The sequence below is a fragment of the Pinus tabuliformis genome, chromosome 8 (genome assembly GCF_031772625.1).
Source record: "Pinus tabuliformis cultivar Carrire ecotype Pingquan chromosome 8, CPIR1, whole genome shotgun sequence".
Lineage (NCBI taxonomy): Eukaryota > Viridiplantae > Streptophyta > Pinopsida > Pinales > Pinaceae > Pinus > Pinus tabuliformis.
In genome coordinates, this window is record NC_142294.1 from 2,016,616,909 (window position 1) to 2,016,639,897 (window position 22,989).

The following is a 22,989-nucleotide window of genomic DNA, read 5'->3' on the forward strand; positions in this document are numbered from 1 at the left end:
CAAGCACACAAGTGACACCGTTATTTTTGGACCAATGTCCCCAAAAAAACCCAATGCGAGAAAATCAATGCAGTTATTCAGAGGGTTTTATTATTATGCAGTTTAGCAGAGTAACTGGGTGCCTAAACCAGCTCACCCGACAGAGAAAAATATATGGCAACAATAACTCTATATCCGGAAACAGGTATTCAGAAAACCTGTCCCATAGAAACCCTCTCCGGCACAACTGAAGCTCAGCGATGGCCCCTCCAGCCTCTACGTTAGCCCCAGGGCTCTCTGCATCAACCCTCTAAGGCATTGCGCAGCTCTGGGAGCCTCTGCGTCACTCCCTCTACCCTCTGCGTGGATGACGCAATCTCTCTGGGCTCTGCATTGCCTCTATTGGGCTCTGCGTAGCTTGAACTGACTATTGCACTGGCTCTCTCCACTTTTGTGTTGGTCTCCCAATATTCTCCCTACCTCTTTGCCTCGTACTCACTGCCCCTCGCTACTGATCACTAATTCAACTTTGCTTAGCAATCCCACTCTAGCAAAATGAATGACTGATCACTCGGGTGTGTTCTCCAACTGACCCTCAAGCCTCTTCTTATACTTTTCTCGTTGGTCCATCAACAACCAAGATTAAATCTCTAATCAACAGCTAAGATTAGATTTGGCTTGATCCATGACTTTTGGACCCTTCTAACCCAGTTTTATATTAATACCCATTAATATTTTATTTTTCCTAAGTTTAGACTTAGGAACTCCATTAAAAATATTAATTATTTTAATATTTCCCAAACCGATTAGAATTTGCCCAAACCATTTATGGGTCTTGGAGATCTCATGTTCTTTAGCCTCTCCACGAATTTTCATGGCTAGAGCACATCCAAAGCTACCCCAAATCAACGCTCCCTCTTAGCGAGGACTGTGCTCTAGTAATACTCCTCATTGAGTATTACCCTGATCGTCTGGCATTAGTCCCTGTGCTGATGCTGGGCCTCCCAGCCCAACATCTTCTGCACTACTGCATCTTGTACCACTGCCCACGGCCCTGCCACTGCCACTGTTGCATCCGTACGGCAGCTCCCTCTGCATCTGTGCTACTGCTGGTCCATATACCCATCACTGCATCTGCACTGCATCCCCTTCTCCTCATGCTGCATCGTACTGCCCATAGCACTGCCATTGCTAACTGTTGCACTGCAACTCAGTTACCGAGAAGTAAGTAACTGATCCACCCAACTCTGACATCCCTGTCAGGATAGAGACACTCCTGATGCTGAAGCTCCCTCTGTCGCTAACAAGTGCTCCCTCTACTGACCTCTGTGATGTTGCAGCATCTCCATGTATATAGCACCGTTACACACTTCTCTGTGCCATCCTACACTGGTGCAACACTCCTATGCTTCTCGCACTGTTGCAGCCTGCTGTCATGGGACTCCTACACTGTAACACTCTCTGTCACTCCATCCACATCCGTCTCTACCAACATCTGCCAGTCCTGCTACTCCTCTTCGAGGCTCCCGTATAATCCAAGAGGTTGGTACCTCAAGGATCCTGCCTCTCATCGCCTGTAGTCCACCTAACTACAGCTCGATGTCTCCCCACTTCTTCTCAAGTGGCACATGAGCACTCATAGCACAATCATCATCCTCCTCGACTTCTTTCTCCACCTTTACTGGCGTTGCCTTGGTCTCAGAAGCCTCTCCTTTACTCTTCTTCCTAGGACACTGGTTCACAAAATGACCCAGTTCCCCACAATGGAAGCATTTGACCTTGGAGAGGTCCTTCTTCTTTCCCTTCTCCTACTTTCCCGCAGATGCTAGAGCCGCATCCTCTTCTTCCTCCTTGATTCTGGCCTCCTTTGCGCTACTCCCCACCTTGGTCACCCTTCTGATCTCTTCTTGACGAAGAGCCGCCCACAATTCCTCCCAATCTGGAAGGCTCGACCTGCCCAGTATGCTCTACACAAATACCTCCCAATCCTCTGAGACTGCGATCAATGCGGTCCTCACCATCAGTTCCTGATCCCACATAGCCCCTATGGAAGTTACCTGGTTACGGATCTCCTTCAATCCACCAAGGAAGACATCTATCTCCTCTCCCTTCTGCATCTGGTATGACCGCAGTTGATTTTCAAGTAACATCTTCCTCTGCACAGAAGTATGCTGGTACAATTTCGTCAGGGCATCCCACATCTCATTTGACGTGTCCTTCTCGGCAATATGCAGAACCACATGATCCTTGAACCCATCAAGGATGACGCACTTTGCCCTGGGCATTGCCTCCTCGTACTTCTCATTTTCAACTGGGTCAACTAGGATCGCTATTGTTTTCAAGGCGAAGCACTTGATGCGATATCTGTCTAGAATGGACAAGATCCTGGCCTTCCAGACCAAGAAGTTCAATGCTCCGTCCAACCTATCCTGATCTCTCAGTCCATTCACAGCCATTATGCTCCTCTTTTTTCAACTCCTTTGAGTCTCTCTATTTCCCTCTTGGAAGTCCTCTGTTCGACTCTTGCTAAGTCTCTCAACTTCCTGTATGGAAGTTCTCGGTTCGACTCCCTCTGAGTCTCAATTTCCCTTCTAGAAATCCCTCTGCCAAAGTCAAGTTGCCCCACTCCAATCCTCTGTGCAACTGCACCACTGATCTAGATTCCTTGGCTAGAAATCTGCCTCGGCAACAACTCCCTCCACCTTGGTCTTTCCCTGTTAGGTATTGTTCTAACCACTGTACCCCACCAACTTCGCTCCGCAAATTACCCGCAGCCTCCTATACCCCATCAACTAAAGGTTTGAGACACTTGGCTTTGCTTAATCCTAGCACCAGCAAATCAGCTCCCCCAGCCAACTGCATCAACCCTCCTGGGCTCTGCGTGAGCCTAAGTTTACCTCCCTTAGCCTCTGCACTGCCCTTCTCTGGCCTAGAATGATGACGCAGTCCCTCTGCATCACTCCTTCCTCTATCGCCTTCTGTAAGGATCAGCACTGTCACTCGGGACAATTATATCTGCTGCAAATGCTCTGCATGGCTAATGCCTTCAGTTTTCTTGTGATCTGCAACCACGCTCTGATACCATGTTGGAATTTCTAAGTTTAACTTGTTAGAAATTATTCCTATACTATCTGGTTTATTTCTTCCTACTTGTTTAATTACTTAACAAGTTATTTACCATGTAAATACTGAAAATCAACACAAGTACAATATCAACATCTACAGATCATCAACTGAAAGAAAACAAGAACACAAGTGACACCATTATTTTTGGACCAATGTCCCCGGAAAAACCCAATGCGGGAAAACCGGTGCAGTTATTCAGAAGGTTTTATTATTATGTAGTTTATCATAGTACAATTGGGTGCCTAAATCGGCTCACTTGACAAAGAAAAATATACAACAACAATACCTCTATATCCAAACAGGTATTCAGAAAATCTGTCCACAGAAACCCTCTAAGGCACAACTGAAGCTCGGCGCTAGCCCTTCTGGCCTCTACATTAGCCTCCTGCTGACCTGCGTTAGCCCCATGATTCTCTGTGTTAGCCCTCTGAGGCACTGCGCAGCCTTTGAAAGCCTTTGCGTCACTCCCTCTGCCCTCTGTGTGGATGACGCAGTCTCTCTGGGCTCTGCGGTGCCTCTGCTACGCTCTGCGTAGCCTGGACTGACTGCTGCTCTGGCTCGCTCCGCTTCTGTGCTGGTCTCCCAATGTTGTCCCTGCCTCTTTGCCTCGTACTCACTGCCCCTCGCTGCTAATCACTGATTCAACTTTTCTTAGCAACCCCACTCTAGCAAAATGAATGACTGATCACTCTGGTGTGTTCTCCAACTAACCCTCAAGCCTCTTCTTATACTTTTCTCATTGGTCCATCAACGGCTGAGATTAAATCTCTAATGAACTGCTAAGATTAGATTTGGCTTGATCCATGACTTTTGGACCCTTCTAACCTAGTTTTATATTAATACCCATTAATATTTTACTTTTCCTAAGTTTAGACTTAGGAACTCCATTAAAATATTTTTTATTTTAATATCTTCCAAACTGGTTAGAATCTGCCCAAACCATTTCTGGGACTTGGAGATCTCATGTGCTTTACCTTCTCCACCAACTTGCATGGCTAGAGCACATCTGATGCTACCCCAAATCAACAAGAGGGACTTCCACCCAAGGCCGAGAATACATAGCAGAGAGGCAGCGCAGCACCAAGGAGAGACAACGCAACTCCAGAAAGAGTGACGTAGAGGCTGAAGGGCTAACGCAGTCACTTAAAGGCAGCAATGGAGTTTCTGTGAGGCAGATCGAGCATCAGTTTAGCAGATCAATTTCTAAGTCGAGAAGGCTCACTAGGAGGGTGACGCAGCTCCTAGCGGAGATGACGCAGTTCCAGCACATAGCTGGGAGCAACCATCACTGCACAGCACTAAGGGCAGCGCAGTCACCTGTGGGGTTTGCTCATCTAGTTGCTGTATTCGCCAAAATATCTCTCTCCGAATAGAGGTGCTTTTGTTGGATTCATTCTCTGTTTGGTGAGCCGGATTTAGCACCATACTTTTATTCAGAAATCTGCTTAATAATAAAACCCCCATATCTGTTGCACCGATTTTCCCGCATTGGGTTTTACGGGGACATTTAGTCCAAAAATAAGTGTTCTCTTTGTGTGGTTGTCTCATTTATTTTTCAATACTTGATCTATATAATGGTGTAGGTTGCAGTGTATTTGAATTAAAATTTTCTTAATATTTCTTAAAATAACTTGTTAAAATGAAGAATACAAATAGGGAATGCAAATTAGTTTATTGCAGTAGGATTTCTGGTTTGTTAGATTCAGAAATTTTCACATGGTATCAGAGCGATTGCACATCAAGGACAACTGCAGCCATCAGCGAAAGGACAGAGGAAAAATATGTGCGTGAAGACAGTTGTCCCGAGAGAGCGCAGTTTCAAGCCAAGAGAGCAGAGAAGAGGTGACATAGTCACCAAGGAAGGCTCACGCAGAGCCTGCGTCAACCTGATTGGGTGACATTGTTGCTACAGAGGGTAATGAAGTGGTTATTGGGCCAGCGCAGAGACTGTTGAGTCTCGATTTTCCACTTGCTCTGGCTAGGGGTGCAACGCAGAGTTTATCTAATGTTGTTGGTGGGTTGTTGATTCTGTTGGTGCAGAACAATACCTATTGGGACAGAAGCAAAATAGAGGGAATCAGTTCCTCAGACGATTTCTTGCCAAGAAATCTAGATCCAGTGCTGAGCAGCAACAAAGATAGATCAGAGAGGGGTGGTTCGACAGTGGTTGGCAGAAGAATTTCTGTGAAGGAGATCGAAATTCAGAGGGAGCTTGTTCCTTAAAGGATTTCTAGCACCAAAGAAAACCAGATCCGAGTTTTTGCTGGGGCAGCAGCGAAAGAGGGAGAAGAGAACCAGTTCGACATTTATTTGGCAGAGATGGCAGCCACATCTCTAGGAAGGCGGTGGGGTGATTTAGAGTTGTAGTTTGAAAGAACTACAGAAAGGGCAGGATCCTTGAGGTGCCCAAATTCTTGGATCACATACGACTACAGAACCCCTTAATGATAGTAGCAGAATGACAAGAGTCAGTTGGTGCGAGGAATGATGGAGTAATAATGGCAGAGCTAGAGTGCCAAAGTTTGAAGCAGCGCAGTGGAGTGTTGCAGCAATGCGGAAGGCACAAAGCAGATATAACAACAGCATAGTAGCATCAGAGGGTCATCACAGATTAAGCAGCAGAGGTAGCTTCAGCGTAAAGGGGCATCCAGACTGACATCCATGTCAGCTTTTGGGTGGCTTTTTAGTTGCTTACTTCTCAGCAACTGACTTGCAGTACCGAAATTAGCAGTTGCAGTGCTACGAGCAGCATGATGCAGCATATTGATAGGGAGCTTTAGTACAGATGCAACAGTGATAGTGGCAGTGTCATGGGTTGCAGTACAAGTTGCAACAGCACAGATGAAGCACAGCAAGCTGAGCATCAGCAGCACAAAGGACCGATGTCGTGGATCAGTGTGATACTTTTTTTGCGAAGTATTGCTAGAGCACATTCCTCGCTAAGAGGGAGTGTTGATTTTTGGGTAGCATCGGATGTCCTCTAGCTCCAAAAGTTTGTCGAGGGGCTAGAACACATGAGATCTCCAAGACCCAGAATTCGTTTGAAGAAATTCCACTCAGAGTGCATGTTATTCAAATAAATAATTATTTTTAATGGTGCCTAAGTTAAAACTTAGGAAATTAAAATAATTAATATAAATATGGGTGAGAAGCTTCTAAGTGACGAGGCTCAAGTCTAATTTAATCTTAGCCGTTGATTAGATATTAGATCACGACTGTTGATTTTTCAACAAGAAAAGTATAAAGGAGGACTTGCAGTCAATTGGAGAACACACACAGTGAGAGCAGTGCTTGAGCTAGATCGAAATTATGGGGCGTGGTTTGCTAAGAATTTCGGAGTGAGCTTCTAATGCAGAGGGGCAGTTTGGCAGAGGGACTTTCGTCCAAGGCCGAGAATACATATCAGAGAGGCAGCGCAGCGCCATGGAGAGACAATGCAACTCTAGAAAAGGGCGTCGCAGAGGCTGGAGGGCTGACGCAATCACTTAGAGGCAGCACTGGGGTATCTATGAGGCGAACCGGGCATCAATTCAAGAGATCGATTTCTAAGCCAGGAAGGCTCACTAGGAGGGTGACGCTGCTCCTAGAGGAGGTGACGCAGTTCCAGCGCAAAGCTGGGAGCAGCCATCGCTGCACAGCGCTAGGGATAGCGCAGTCACCTGTGGGGTTTGTTCATCGAGTTGCTGGATTCGCCAAAATATCTGTCTCCAGAAAGAGGTACTTCTGCTGGGTTTATTTTGTTGAAGAAAGTGTAACTAGGTTTCATCTTCATAATGACATTAATGTAATAAAAAGAAATAATTTATTTATATAATCTTGCTACATGGGTTTCATGAGCAAGAAGTGTCTCTAGGTAAAAGACTTCTTCTTGATGCCTTTAGGATTTATTTAAATGTCAAAGAGTCATGTCATGTGTATAGAAACTCTTTATGAGTTCATGTAAATATTTACAAGTCTTCAAAAGTTGTGTAACAAACCTCCAAGACCAAGACCAATGCCTCAAAACAAGCCTATCAAAGTCTGCAAGCGATCATGCTAGCTCCAAATAAATGATTTAAATATATAAATATGTCACATCGGCTAGAAGCAATAGACGCATCGGTTCATAAGGTAATGTTGGCTCAAATTATATGTACACAACCACTATAAATACCCAGTTGGGTATCTGCAAATGGGTAACATAGAACTCGCAAATGCCTCTGAGATCTTCACATAGAGGAGCAGAGCCGCAGATTAGGGCTTGATTGCACCTCGGTTGGGATTTAGGTGCAGTCAAGACCTCACACAAATGGAGCAGTATAATCTTGGGTAATAGAGGCAGCAGCGAAGTAAGGTCTGAACATTCTCGGCACTTCTATGAAAGGAAATCTTGTCATTACAGTAGTAAACTAACCTCGCATGGAAAGGAGCAATCTTGACACCAAATCTTGGGGGTTCTCCTGTAGTTTCCTAGGAAAACTGGATAACAGTATGCAGATGATCCAAGTAACGTATCTATTGCATTATACAAACAGTGATCAGAATTACAAGTGACAAGGGTCACATCTCAGCATCGTGTCTTAACATTCGAATCTGTATAGGCATATCACAATAGCATAACTAATGACCTCGGCATACCTATAAGGATCTCGGTTGGATGAAGAAGATCTCGGACGAAGGGACTGTGTTGATGGATCTCGCACAGTAGTCCTGATATATAGATCTCGGTGACATCCTTATGGCAGTACAAACATCTTGTACAGCAGTGACGTGGAGTATTAGATGATGTTCCAATATGCAGTGATGAAAGAAACAGTGATCACCTAAGTGAAGAGTGTCAATCTCATCAAAGGTAAAGAGACAAGGATCATAATCTTACAGTACAGTAAGGTGCAGTTATGATCTCAAGGTATAGAGATCATCTCAGCCTCAAGAAACAGTCATGGTGTATAATGCTCTCATCAAAGCATTGACGAACTTCTTGAAGATGCAATAGTAATCTCAGAGGTGCAGTAAGATGATGATCCCAACAGTGTTCAAACAAGTGGATTGATGTCTTGGACTTGGAGAGGCAGAGTGTGTCAAGGGTCATGGTCTTGGTATTCGTCAATGGAATCTCTATAAGAAGAATTTACGCATGGGTTTTCCTCTCCAAGAGGGATAGGTTTTGGCCGTGGCAAATAGCCAAACATGTGTGTTCTTGTCTCTTTTGTTTTTGATAGCAGTTTGATGAAGTTAACTTACACATGCTAATAATGAAGTAAACAACAAGCTAAGATAAAGATTGCATAAACACTTCACAAATTGTTATCATGTATCGAAGAATCACCCTAATTATGGATGCCCTAGATTCTTCAACATATTCTTTGTTGGGTGAGCCAAATTTGGCACCCTAGTTGTATTCAGAAATCTGCTTAATAATAAAACCCTCATATTTGTTGCACCGGTTTTCCCGCTCTGGGTTTTTCCGAGGACGTTTAGTCCAAACATAAGTGTGTCCTTTGTGTGGTTGCCTCATTTATTTTTCAATACTTGATCTGTATAATGGTATAGGCCACAGTGTATTTGCTTTAATATTTTCTAAATATTTTTGAAAATAACTTGTTAAAATGAAGAATACAAGCAGGTAATGCAAATCAGTTTACTGCAATAGGATTTCTGGTTTGTTAGATTCAGAAATTTTCACAATATATACTCTCTAATTATATATATTAAACTTTATAGCTTTATTAAAACTAAGGAAACACACCGAGTCAAGGTAAGATTGCAAATAGTGGTCTCGATTGGATCAAACAACGCATCACCCGAACGATTGTATCGATTCAGATACAGTGTTGGTAGCGATGGTGACTCTAGTAAGTCATAGAAACCAAAGTTTCAGTGATCATTATCGGGATATTATCGGCGAGAGGAAAAAATCAGAAAAAAACCGGAAAAATCGAGAAAAAAACGGGAAAAATCGTAACATACAAAAATATTCAATTTTTTTAATATCTAAGACATCTACAACATAAAATAAATACATTGACACATAAATACGACAAAAGAACTAATATATAAGATGTTTAATATCATTTCTAGTGCTACATCACACATAACAGTGAATCATGTCCTGAATAGTAAGCCCTGACTCATGACTCCCAACTCAGCCTCAAAATATCAACAAAAAATATAATAATGTATCTCATGAGTCATATCATGAGTCATAATGTCATATACAATGAAATGAACCAAATAACTGAAGTCTAATACCACTGATTCCCTTTGGCCCTCTTGCGAGAAAATGCAATAGCTTTCCCTTTCCCTCTAGATGTAGATGTCGGTGGAGTTGGCAATGGACTCTACACATAACAGTGAATCATGTCCTGAATAGTAAGTCCTGACTCATGACTCCCAACTCAGCCTCAAAATATCAACAAAAAATATAATAATGTATCTCATGAGTCATATCATGAATCATAATGTCATATACAATGAAATGAACCAAATAACTAAAGTCTAATACTACTAATTTCCTCAGCCCCTCTTGCGAGAAAATGCAATAGCTTTCCCTTTCCCTCTAGATGTAGATGTCGATGGAGTTGGCAGTGGACTCAAGCTGAAGAACTAGGAGCTATAAGAGGTAGACCACATCCTCTACTGGTGGCAAGGGTAGCCCAGGTAGGTGGTGTCACCTCCTCCTCCTGTTGCTTCGCCTCCTCCTCCTCCTCATCCCCCTCCAATACCTCCTGCTCTAACCAATCATCAGCAGACTCCATAAGAGGCCTCTCAGCCTCAACCCTCCATGCAGCAGTAGTGTCAGTCCCATCCAATGAGATGGCCTCCATATCAGGTATCCTCTCAAATTGCCTCACCCACAATCGAAAATTGTAGTAGACGTAAGCCATGTCATTAAGTTGCTGGGACTCCAACATGTACAAAGATCATGAAATAATAATTAATAATTATAAAAAAAAATATATTGTTTAATGACTTCAAAAAATTATTTGGAAATTTGCAATGTTATAAGAGTTAACATGTTGCGCTTCTTGTTGTGTATTTTTTCAAATACACTCCAGTTGCGTTCGCATCCTGAGGAGCTACATGTTTGGCTGAGGATTCGAATGACAAGCTTTTGCAGAAAGGGTACCCTGGCACCATACATTCTCCACCATGCATCTACAACAAAATTACAAATAAAATTTTAAATAAACATAAGAAAAAAAATGAAATTTAAAAGTTGAAGTAAAATATGAAGTTATGAACTTGAAGAGACAGTGAAATTTGAAACAAACTGAAAAATACCTGGAATTTTAGTCATCCTATCAGTCACAGCCATGTCAAAGCCAAATGTGCCACCTGCCATCCTGTACGTCTCAATTTCTTTGGAGATTTTTGTATGTTCTGCTAGAGATCTCACCATCCTCTGAACACAGGTTAAGAATCCATCCATGATCTCAGCATCAAATACGAACCCACATGGGTAAGAAAATGTGGGGTTCAGGTAGATCCCTGCAGCATGAATGGGACGATGGAGTGTGTTGTTCCATCGTTCATCAATCACTTCCCATAGGAGGAGTTGTCTCTGAACCCCTCATCTCCCTTATCATCATAGTTGGCCCGAATGGATTCTTTCATCCTGTCCATAGCCTCATACAAATAGCCCATTGCGGGCTTCTCACCATCAACTAATCGAAGAACCTTTACCAAAGGCTCAATAACGGTACACACCTCTTACACTCCCACCCAGAAGTCTTCCTGGTATGAAACTAGTCTGCATATGTCCTCTCCCTGTGGTTTGCGACTCATTGTCAAAGCATGCCACTCCTCTGAAAGAAACATTCTCTTCACATCCCACATAGAATTCAAGAGGGATTGAAGAAATATGAAACTGGTGGCAAACCGTGTAATGGCAGGACGCACTAACTCTTTGTTGTTGGTGAATTTTCTCATCAAGCTAAGCACAGATGTATGATTATATATAAATTTTGTAATGCTTTTTGATAACTCCACAATATCTTTGACAAAGGAAATTTTCCCTATGTTCTCCAACATCAAATCGATACAATGTGCAGCACAAGGTGTCTAAAATAAAGTAGGATGTCTCTCCATAAGCATCCTGTCAGCAGCAACATAATTCGCAGCATTGTCCGTTGTGACTTAGACAACATGTTCTGCACCCACCTCCAAAATAAACAAATCCAGTAAATCACATAAAGTTTTTGCATCTTTGATATGTGAAGATGTATCAACAGATTTCATAAACATAGCCCCCTTGGGACAACTAACCAAGAAGTTTATAAGGGTTCTCCCCTTTTGGTCGATCCCACCATCTGACATCACAGTGTATCCTGTTTGTGCCCATGTTGCCCTAAACTCCTCCAATCTTTTGATGCATTCAACCTTTTCATTTTGAAGAATCAGGCTTCTAAAGTCATCATAAGAAGGGATTTTGCACCCTGGGCCAACAGTTGCAATAGCATCAACAACAGGCTAGAAAAATGGATTATTCCTTGCAACGCTGAAAGGAATATCACTCCAAAGGAAAAATTTGGCCAATAACTTGTCAGCTTGTTCTATCTCAGTTTTTTTAAGCATTGAAGTGATAGATGGTTGTGAACCAGGGATGTTTCTAGGAACAAAAAATGATGTAGCAGCTACCAGATTGGTTGTAGATATTGATGCTGAAGTAGAACCAGCGGCACTTCCTTGTCACCTGAGCCTAACACAGCCTTTGTTAGTTGCTTCTTCATTTTTGCTTTGGCCTCTCTATTGTGCTCTAAATTTTCCAATGATGTCATGGCTTTTGGGATGATTTCAAGATTTGTATTTTTGCAAGGCCCTACATCAAATCTAAGGATTTGTGCAAGATGATACTTCAATCTGTAAATCCCCCCTGACATATGCTGCCCACACAACTTGCAAGACAAGTTTATTCTATCAAACCCTCCATCAAGTTCACCAAATTCCCACAGAGGGTCCAATTTCCTTGGCATGTTTGTAACTTGGTTGAACTTTGGATTCATGAGTTTTCAATTTGTAAGATGAAGTTTGAAATTTGACTTTGAACTTTGAACTTTGAAGTTGAATGGTGAACCTATGGCAAAATAAGGATTACAATTTACAAGTTACAAACTTACAATTTACAAAAACTAAAAAGAAATTACATACATGAGTAACACGACAAAACACATGGAATTTTTGACAATTTAGGTTTTTAACAAACAAAATCAAAAATCAAAAACCCCATTAAATCAATTCAAAAATATTTGATAACCCATTGAATTCTTTTGATAAACAATGGGTTATCCAGATTCCAAACCCAACCAAAAACATAAAAAAAAACCAAAACAAAATTACAAAACACAAAATTTTGGTGCCCATACCGATTTGATGGACAAAATTTGTCTCCTCCTTAGCTCTCAATCCGTTTTTCTCCTCCAATCAGCTAATTCAGCTCCCAAACAACTAGCTTTCTTTGATAGGTCACTCGAAAACCCCGTCGCTGCCACTGTCTGTGCAAATGATTTTCCAAAAATCATGTTTTTGGTCTTATAAAAGCGTTGTCTGCGTGGCCCACGATAACTTCACATCGAATCGCGATTTTTTCGTATAAATCGCCGAAAAGAAATAAAAATAAATAAATAAAATAAAATAAAAACCTTGTAATTATCGTGCGATTTTATCGTTGAAATATTTTATTGCGATTTTCACATCACTAATAGAAACATTGTCGAAGAAGTGGACAAATTGCAGTGAAGTGGCAGCAGCGTTCGATCGGGATAATGTTCAGAACATAGTGTCAACGGCTGAGACTGGATGGTGACAAAGAGTCGAGGGATAAGGGGCAATGGATTGCCGATAGTGGCGGGGTGTTGTTGGATTGTTTGTCGGTGAGATTAGGTGATACTATACGTAGAGATATCGTTGGATAGGAGCGGCGGCAATGAAAACTGAGAGAACGGGCTGGCAAGATGTGGTGGTTGGAATAGGCAATCGGTCGGTGGTTGAGATAGCTACGACGGAGGCTATAGCGTCAGAACAAGCAGTTGGCAGTTGAGACATCAGGTGTATCGAGAGGTTGCTGCTGCAGGAGGTCTGTGACGGCGGTTTTTGTGTGGCTGTTGGTCAACGACTTTGGTAAAATGGCAGAGCGTGCCCTGTCTGATAGCCAACGACTATGGATTATGGCTGCGGAAAGGTTCAGTCGATTGTTTTGTTGTTTTTTATTTTATTAATAATAAAAATTTTAATTTTCACTATGTTTTATTTTTTTAATAAATTTTTTTTATATTCAAGCTTATGTGATCCATAATGAATTAAACAAAGTCTTTCGATAGAAATCACATCAGAGGATTTTTTGGTGACGCATTTCGAACCAACAAGTGTGGTTCATCATCAGAACCAGATGAAGAGGCAGACCATGGCAAAGAGGCTTAAATAGAGAGCAATGTAGAGACATAATTCCACGTAACGGCTATATTTGAACAATAATGTTTAAATTATAATATTAATTTATTAATATATTAAAAAAATATATTATTAAAACTATATTAAACGGCTAGTTTTTGAAAAAATATTTAAATAATGATATTATTTCATTAATTTATTAAAAATATTAAAGGTAATGGCTATATTAAACGGCTAGTTTTTGAAAAATAATATTTAAATTAATTTATTATAACCAAATATTACTAGTTCTTGAAAAATAATATTTAAATAATGATATTAGTTTATTAATTTATTAAAATATTAATATATAGCAGCTATATTAAACAGCTAGTTTTTGAAGAAATATTTAAATAATGATATTATTTCATTAATTTATTAAATATATTAATAGGTAACGGCTATATTAAACAGCTAGTTTTTGAAAAATAATATTTAAATAATGATATTAGTTTATTAATTTATATTAATATGTAACGGCTATATTAAACGGCTAGTTTTTGAAAAAATTATATTTAAACTAATTTATTAAAACCAAATATTACTAGTTTTTGAAAAGTAATATTTAAACTGTGATATTAGTTTATTAATTTATTAAAAACAAATATTAATAAGTAACTGCTATATTAAACAGCTAGTTTTTAAAATAAATAAATAAATAATCAAAGTCAAACTTTAAAAGAGGGGAGTCAAAAATTATAAAAACGAGTGAAGACCCTAATCGAGACAAAATCAATTGATAAATAAAATCTAATGGCAATAAAATAAAATAAATTAAAAATAATTAATGGAAAAATAAATCAAATAAAACAAAATATACACAAGTCAAAATAAATAAATAAATAAATATATATATATATATATATATATATGAAAGTTGTTATATCCACATATTAAACAGGTTTTGAGCATCTACTCGAATATATAAAAGCAGATGAATAAGAGACAACGTAGGAAAATTGTGCACAGAAGATATTCAAACATGTTCATGTAAAGACACAGATTAGATTATTTAATATCTAACAGAGAATGCAACCATACTTGCCATCGAAAGGGTAGAAACAACAGTATGTAAAAGGAAAGCTAGTTTGTGCATTTTAGGAGGTTCTGTTTTTTCTGTTGATATTGAACACTGTAATGGAAAAAATGAAATTCAGATGAATTCACAAGGTCATTGGAATTTCTACACTCAAAGTGCCAACAAAATCTTACACATTTCTTTGGAAAACTTACCCTGGTCTGGAATGCCAAAATGTAAGTCGCATATGTCTAGCAGCTGATGTAAAAGTTACTCCAACAATCAGCATCAGTAGTGCCAACAATGAATCATGGGAACTCTGAAAATAATAATTAATTGTTGTCATTATTCAGTAAAATAAACACAAACTCCACTTAACCATGCCCTAACATAAAACAGAGAAGCTGTGCAGCAGAATGAAAGGGAACAGAATGTTAGTCAACTGAAAATTACAATAATTCCTGCACTTATCAAATAAATAATATCCAAGGCATATTTTATAACTTGTTACTTTCAGTTCAACATGGGCACGAGGCTAAACTGCAACCAGCTGTAGTATCTAGTCTCATCTATGGTACTAAGGCTACATGTTACTAGAAAGCACATGACCCCACTGAAGGTAGCTTCAGTGATGACCAGAAGGGACACCGGCTTTCTTGCAGATACTATCTAAGATAAAACAACTTCTGGTACATGAGTAATACCTAAAACTGCTTCTGACTTGCTAAGAGCTCATTCACACAACGAAACAGGTTTACACCCTATTACCATTCTTTTTAGCAGGGGTACCCATAGTAAAATTTTTGCATTATCACTTGTTTTCTGATGAACATGTCAGATTGGTGACATATAGTAGCCTTACTTGATAGGCTGCTTGAATTCTGATCTTTTGCTACTTTCACATTTCCAAAGGTAGTTCACGTTGTTTGAGGCACTGATCACACCTCCCGAGGCAGTTTTGGGTCTGTTTGTGGACAATTGGACACCTCCTATGCATGCCATGCAGAAGATCCTTTAGCACTGTTCTAGTTGTCACTTTATGAGCTGATGTGTCTTATATTGAGGGCCAATTTGCACCTCCAGCACATGTGACAAAAATTTTGGGTACTTTGGATGACTTGGAGGGGTTGTAGGGATGATGTGTTAGTCTCTTAGTGTCCTTGGATGATGTCGATGTCGCATGGGCAAGATATCTTGAAGATATTAAGTTCGAATAAGGATTAACTGTATGGCATTTTATGAGCCAAAATTTGATTTGTAGACATCTTCCATGCTTCATGGAGTGCCTTGATCCAAGGCAAGATGAAGGGCCTTCATTTGGAACATTAATTGAAGGTGTTTGGTCATTATAATATTTAAATCTTGGAGCTGTTAACATGATGTTTCCCCCCTGATGGAGAATCGGCACATCTTCTTAATAAGGTCATTGGTGTCTTTTTGAATTGGGAAGGCACTGAACCATTCTTGAAGTTACTTCACTAAGCTTTGAGGATTCACCATCGACCATCTACATCAACTATGGACCATTCTTGGGGCATCTTCAAGTGAACGTTGCCCACTTGCACCATTCAAGGAGCCTTTGGAGGCTAGGTATTGGCATCTTGGACCATTTGTTCTCTTCTTGGGTGGATTGACCCCTCTTTTTGAGGGTTTTACTCATCAAATCATTGTACAAGTGGCTTGACCACTTTATTTTTATGTTGCTATAGTTTATTTGATTTTAGGAGTTAGTTACATTTAGTTTTCTTAGACTAGATCTAAAAAATTAAATCAAACAAAGTCATTTTATTGTAAAGGGAGTAGATCTCACTCTACAAATAGAGGAGAGCTTCCTCACTTGTACTCATGGTTGGATTGTGAGAGTTGTTGAAATATGTAACTAGGTTTGGTCTTCATAATGACATATGTAATCATGATTTTATGTATTTAATGAAACGAGAAAAATGGATTTATTATTGTTAACCTTGAGGTATGAGTTTCATGCTCAAGGGAAATTTATTTTTAGGTCAAGCACCCATTGAGTGCTTATAGGGCTTGTCGTTGAGTTTACAAGTCAATTGAATCATTGTCATGTATGAAAGATCCTTTTGGTCATGTTACATATTGTAAAGAAAATTAATTTGAGTCGAAAGACCCTCCAAGACCTCGTCATGATGCAAAGATCAAGTTGGCCTAAAGCTAACAATTTGTAACCCTCAAAAGCCTATAATAAGAAAGAACTCGACCTCATTTGGACATACTCTCAAGCAAGTTCTATCTCCTCAAGAAAGTAGTTGGAAAAGGAAGAAAAAGAAAAAAACAAGATCGAAGTTTTGGGCCTCTCTCTCTCTCTCTCTCTCTCTCTCTCTCTCTCTCGTGTTAGGATTTCTACAGTTATTGGGCAAGACGAAATTCTGAAGCTGCATCGAAGTTGTGAAGCTACAGCTACGTCGAAGTTGTGTATCTACTGGAGAGGTCGAAGTTGCGGTAGAATTTGTTGTTCGAAGTTGCGAAAGAATTGTTGGACAAAAGAATTCGCTGGGCAGGTTGAAGTTGCAGAAGAATTTTTCGGGCAGTTTGAAGTTTTAGAAGAATCTGCTAGGAGGTCGAAAATGTTGAAGTTGCTGGAAGGAAAGCTCAAGAAAGGTTCGACTTGGTCTTGGAGGGTCCTGGTCAAGGGTCATGTTGACTTTTTGTAGCATCAGATATGCTCTAGCTCCGAAATTTTGTGGAGGGGCTAGAACACATAAGATCTCCAAGACCTAGAAATCGTTTGGTGAATTCCACTAGTATCGTTTTTTTATTAAAATAATTAATATTTTTAATAGGGTTCCCAAGTCTAAACTTAGGAAAATTAAAATATTAATGGGTATTGATGAAAATATAGGTGAGAACCTTCTAAGAGACGAGGATCAAGTCTAATATAATCTTAGCCATCGATTAGAGATTAGATCATGGTCGTTGATATCTCAACAAGAAAAGTATAAACGAAGACTTGAGATTCATTTGGAGACACACCAGGGAAATACTCAATAACCCGAGGGAAATCGATTCTCAAGGAGTAAGATTTCGATTTCAGAGGGAGAGTTGGAGGGTGAAAGAAGAGGAGGGCATCAACATCAGTCAGAGACTGAGGAGGAGGTGACGCAGATCATTGGAGGGACAACACTGAGAGGCAGCATAGCAACGGACACAGTCCTCATGCAGAGATGACGCAGAGGTGATGCAGTGAAGGCTGGAGGGTGTCTCAGGTGCCAGAATTTCTCTGAAGGGAGGAGGAAAATTATATAAGGTGTGTTCTCGGAGGTTTCTCTGTGTTCTATAAAATCATTCCTTGTAAAGAGATTGTTAATGAAGAATAATAAATAAACCCTCATCTGTTGCAACGTTTTTCCTGTGAAAATTCTATCACTGCAACAGCTGATTTAATTTTTCTACTTATTTTCCAATAAGTTATTTATCAAATTTCTTCAATAAACATTAAAATAAATTATGTTGCAGATATCACAACATAATACAGAAACAAACACATGCACAATAATCAACACATCGACACAGATATTTTGGACAATAGTCCCCGAAAAAACCAATGTGGGAAAACCGGTGCAGCAAGGGAGGATTTTATTATGAAATTCTCCAACACTTCCCCTAGTCTCAGCGTTAGCCTAGCTGACCTCTGCGTAGCTCCCAGACACTTTGCGTCAGACCCTACCTCTTTGTGTCAGCATTGGGCCTCTCTGCGTCACCCACATAGGCCCTTCAGTGACTGCACAGTCTGATGTTGCCTATGCGTCTGCCTCTCCAACCTTTGAGCTAGTCTTCTGGTACTACTCCCAACTCTCTGTTCCGTACTTGTTGCCTCCTGCTGCTCTCCAAACCACTAGTTCGAATTTCTCAGCTAACACCGCTCCAGAAATCGAACTAACTAGTCTCCCTCAATGTGTCCTCCAACTGACCCTCAAGCCTCTTCTTATAATTTTCTCGTTGGTCCATCAATGGCCGAGATTAAATCTCTAATCAACTGCTAAGATTAGATTTGGCTTGATCCATGACTTGTTGACCCTTCTAACCCCGTTTTATATTAATACCCATTAATATTTTATTTTTCCTAAGTTTAGACTTAGGAAATCCATCAAAAATATTAATTATTCTAATATCTCCCAAACCGTTTAAAATCTGCCCAAACCATTTCTGGGTCTTGGAGATCTCATGTGCTTTAGCCTCTCCACCAATTTTCATGGATAGAGCACATCCGATACTACCCCAAATCAACACTCCCTCTTAGCGAAGACTACGCTCTATTTATACTCCTCACTGAGTATCACCCTGATCATCAGGCATCGGTCCCTGTGCTGATGCTAGGCCTCCCTACCCAACATTCCCTACACTGTTGCATCCTGTACTACTGCCCATGGTCCTGTAACTGCCACTGTTGCATATGTACGCAACTCGCTCTGCATCCATGTTGTTGTTGGTCCTTTCTTCCAACACTGCAACTCCCTATGCCACATTGCACCGTGCTACTGCTAACTACTATCGCACTGCAACATCACCCCCATTTCTTCTATTGAAATGGATTTTTTATCATCCCCATCTTTTCCCTGAAATAACCAAACTTTGTTCTTCCAAGGGCCTTGGTGAGGATGTCTGCCACTTGTTCTCCTGTAGGAGTGTAGCTCAACTATACAACTCCTCGTTGGACATAGCCTCTGACAAAGTGACACCGGATATCAATATGCTTTGACCAATCATGAAACACTAGATTCTCAGACAGCTTGATGCAACTCTGATTATCGCACATGATCCTTGTCGCCTCCATTTTTCTTCGAAATAGGTTCACAAGCAGTTTTTTGAGCCATATGGCCTCACACGAAGTTGTGTTCGCCGCCATATATTCTACCTCAGATGAGCTCATAGCCACGGAATTATGTTTCCTACTGCACCAAGAGGTCATTCCTGATTCAATCTTGAAACAATACCCAGAAGTACTTTTCCGATCCACTAAACTTCCTGCCCAATCTGCATTAGTAAATCCACTCAATATGATATCCTTACTCCTGGTGTACAAGAGTCCATAATCGATTGTCCGCTGTAAATACCTGAGAACATGTTTGGTTGTTGCCCAGTGCACCCTCTTCGGTTCCACCATGCACTGACTGAAGGTGTTGACAGTGTAGCAAATGTCTGGCCAGGTATTGACAAGATACACCAGGACCCTATGAGCTACCTGTATAAGGTGGGATCAACATCCTTGTCTTCTGATGCATCAATATTCTTCCAGTTGGTGATCATTGGAGTAGCCATGGGTCTACAGTCCTCCATCCTGAATCTCTTCAAGATTTCTGTAGCATATCTTCCTTGCCCAAGGAAGAACTCTCCTTTTTGTTGCCAAACTTCCAACCCTAGGAAATAATGCACTCGTCCCAAATCTTTCATATCGAATTCTATGGCTAGATTCTTCTTGCAGTCCCCGATGAGCCTAGACAATCTTGTCAGAAAGAGATCATCCACATACAATACTAAGATTAGCGGCCCATTCTCTACAACTAGATAGTAGATATTTATGGGTTTTCCTCTCAAGTGGATAGGTTTTGGCCCTACATAATAATAAAACCCTCAATTGTTGCATCGGTTTTCCCACATTGCGTTTTTCCAAGGACAATTATCTAACAATAATTGTCATATTTTTGTGTGTGTGAGCTCTATATTTCTCATTTCCAGCTTTTACTTTCCGCAGCGTATTTTTATTGTGAAGAAATTGCAGTCTGATTAATTCATTATTTTGCCATAACCAGTGTTGCGGGGGAGCGCCCCCCCCCCCCCTCGCTCCCGCTCCCGATCCGCGCTCCGGGCGGGAGCGACTCGGGAGCGGGTCGGGAGCGCGCTCCCGAAAAGGGAGCGATTTCGAGAGCGCGCTCCCTAAAAAAAATTTCGCTCCCTGCCTTTTCGGGAGCGTTTTCGGGAGCGTTTTGCCTTTTTTGCATTTTTTTTTTTGTAGTAATGTTCGAAATGCAATTTTTTTTGAAAGAAACAAATAGTTTTTGAGTGGGGCAACTTAATGATCAAGTCTAGGCCCTAGTATTGATATGCTATTCATGGTAATGTTAAATTCTTAAAGTAAAAGTGACATTTTCTTTAATTTTCATTTTCATCCTTTTACTTAAATTTTTAACATTACCATGAAATGACTCAGGATGTTTGAGAGTGGTTTCGTCCTCATTGGATTTCATATGGAGAAAGTAGAATTTTAGATTTCATTCAAAATCCAGCAGACTTATCAGTTTTTCAGGATTTCAGGATTGGGGGATTGCAATGTTTCCATTGAATTTTGTCATGTATTAGGGTATGGAACTCATATTTAATCAAGAGTACCAATCCCTCTATGTACCTTGATGTTAGTGACATTGGTTGTCGAACTCCTCTATCATGACCCTTCTAAAAATGTACGCATCACTCAAACAAAATCTTGACTTGACATGCTATGCTTTTTCTATCTTATTTTAATGCTTAGAGGGTGATATTAATGACAAAGATCCCTATACAGATACAAAGGTAATGACAAAGATACCTCTGGATATTAATGCTTGGAGGGTGATATTAATGACAAAGATCCTGATTTTGCAACAAGACTAAAAAATTAGACATTTCTCGTGGTGGCAAGAGGCCCAAGCATAAGAAATAGATAATAGATTTACTTCTCTTTTCTAGTTTCTAGTAGCTTTTATAACTATTGACTCTTTCATATTTATTATGATATTTTTTTAAACAATATATGACAATTTAAGTTTGAAGTTGGCAATTATAACTCATTAGTAATGAATTATGAATATGATGCTTCATGAAAGTTGAAAGTTGTTTCATTTCATTTCATTTTATAACATTTCATTTCATGTTAGATATTATTTGTTGTAATGGTTACACTTAGCTTACAAGTACAACTTTGGTGATCAATGATGATAAATGTTATATATTGAATTTTAAAAGCTTGAAACTTTAAGATTGATGAATCATGAGACTCAATATGTTGTATGTTACTATGTTACTAACTTGCGGACGTGGTTGATGAAGATTATAACTTCTAGATGATTGTTGTTATATGGTTCAATGACAATCTATGTTTTTTTATGTTTTTTATGTCTATTTCATCATTCTACATGTTTTTGTTGACATATATGTATCAAAAATTAAAAAATATAAAAAATATATATATTTTTAAAAAATCGCTCCCCGATTCGCTCCCAAACCGGGAGCTTCTGAAAATGGTCGCTCCCGCTCCCGCTTCCGCTCCCGCTCCCCGCTCCCGCTCCCGCTCCCAAGTAACATTGGCCATAACAAAATACACTGCATAATTTTATTAGTTGGAAGAATTAATCCCAATTGCTACATTTCAAGCGAATTTTCACAGGCACTGATTCCCATCACTCCTTTTTCTCTTTAAAAAATAAAACACTAAAAATCTCCAAAAAATATGTTTCACTCAGGCTACCATTGACATCACCTTGTGCCTAATTGAACATGCCTTAGTGATCCTAGTAGGGAAACCCCGTTTTGTTCAGAGGAGAGCCAGCCTATACCGAGAGGACAGGTTGTTGACGTGATAGTGGCTGACCTTCCAAAAGAATCCTGTCGGATTGTGCATTGCGCGCTGAGGATTTTATTGCGCACATACAATTTGGACAGTAACACACCCCAAGACCCAAAGGCATTTGACTAGAGTGAAAGTTTGCCCCATTACAAACCACCAATGGGTTATTTCAGGTGGTGGGGTTTTCTTTGAATAACAATGATGAGCCAAACTGCAGTCATAGATAGCAACCAGTGATGCAAGTCCTCGCTGCTAGTGAACAACTGATAGGTTTTCCCACCTTTGTGAAAATAACACAAAAAAAAACTTACTAACTTTAGCATGGAAGTCTAGTTGGATGTATTTTAGTTTTAATGCAATCGCTTAGTCTCTAAACTATAAGATGTGAACTAATCTTAATCCTCCTAACACAGGAAAGATTAAAGTCAGCTAAAATGGCATGGTAAAACAGTTCACTTCTTAGAAAGTACATTAAGAGAAGAGCATATAGATGAAATATATTGACAGTTTGACATGCAAACTTATAAGCAAGCTCAGTATGAAGTTGTCCAGAGAAAGTACCTGAAGAATCATAACAGATGCCACTATGCGAATTGCCCATGCAACAAATTGGGCTGTACCTATGTCCACACTCCCATCTTCCGAAAGAACTAGTTTTCTCACTCCCCAATAACCCAACCATGCTCCTGTCAGGATAACACATAACAGAAGAAACGCCGCTACCTGTAACCAAAAGAAATCATAAAAAAAAACTTATACATGTTCATGGAAAACTTGACTACTACATGAATAACACAACAGACCATTAGGGAAACATCATTTGTTATCTGCAACCTAAAATCATACATCGATATGAATTATTAAAATCATCACTAATATATCAAAATGCTTGGTG

General features: G+C 40.0%; 1 protein-coding gene across 2 annotated transcripts in view; it reads right to left on the reverse strand.

Moving 5' to 3' along the window:
• The window catches only part of LOC149244504 (uncharacterized), a 297,889-nt gene that overhangs the window by 86,012 nt on the left and 188,888 nt on the right, over positions 1–22,989 (reverse strand). For both annotated transcript variants that reach the window (XM_089374882.1, XM_089374881.1), the window contains exons 7-8: positions 22,656–22,817; positions 14,746–14,849 (exon numbers count right to left, since the gene is read on the reverse strand). In XM_089374882.1, coding sequence (XP_089231008.1) covers positions 14,746–14,849; positions 22,656–22,817 — 266 coding nt within the window. The remainder of the gene's footprint in view (positions 1–14,745; positions 14,850–22,655; positions 22,818–22,989) is intronic.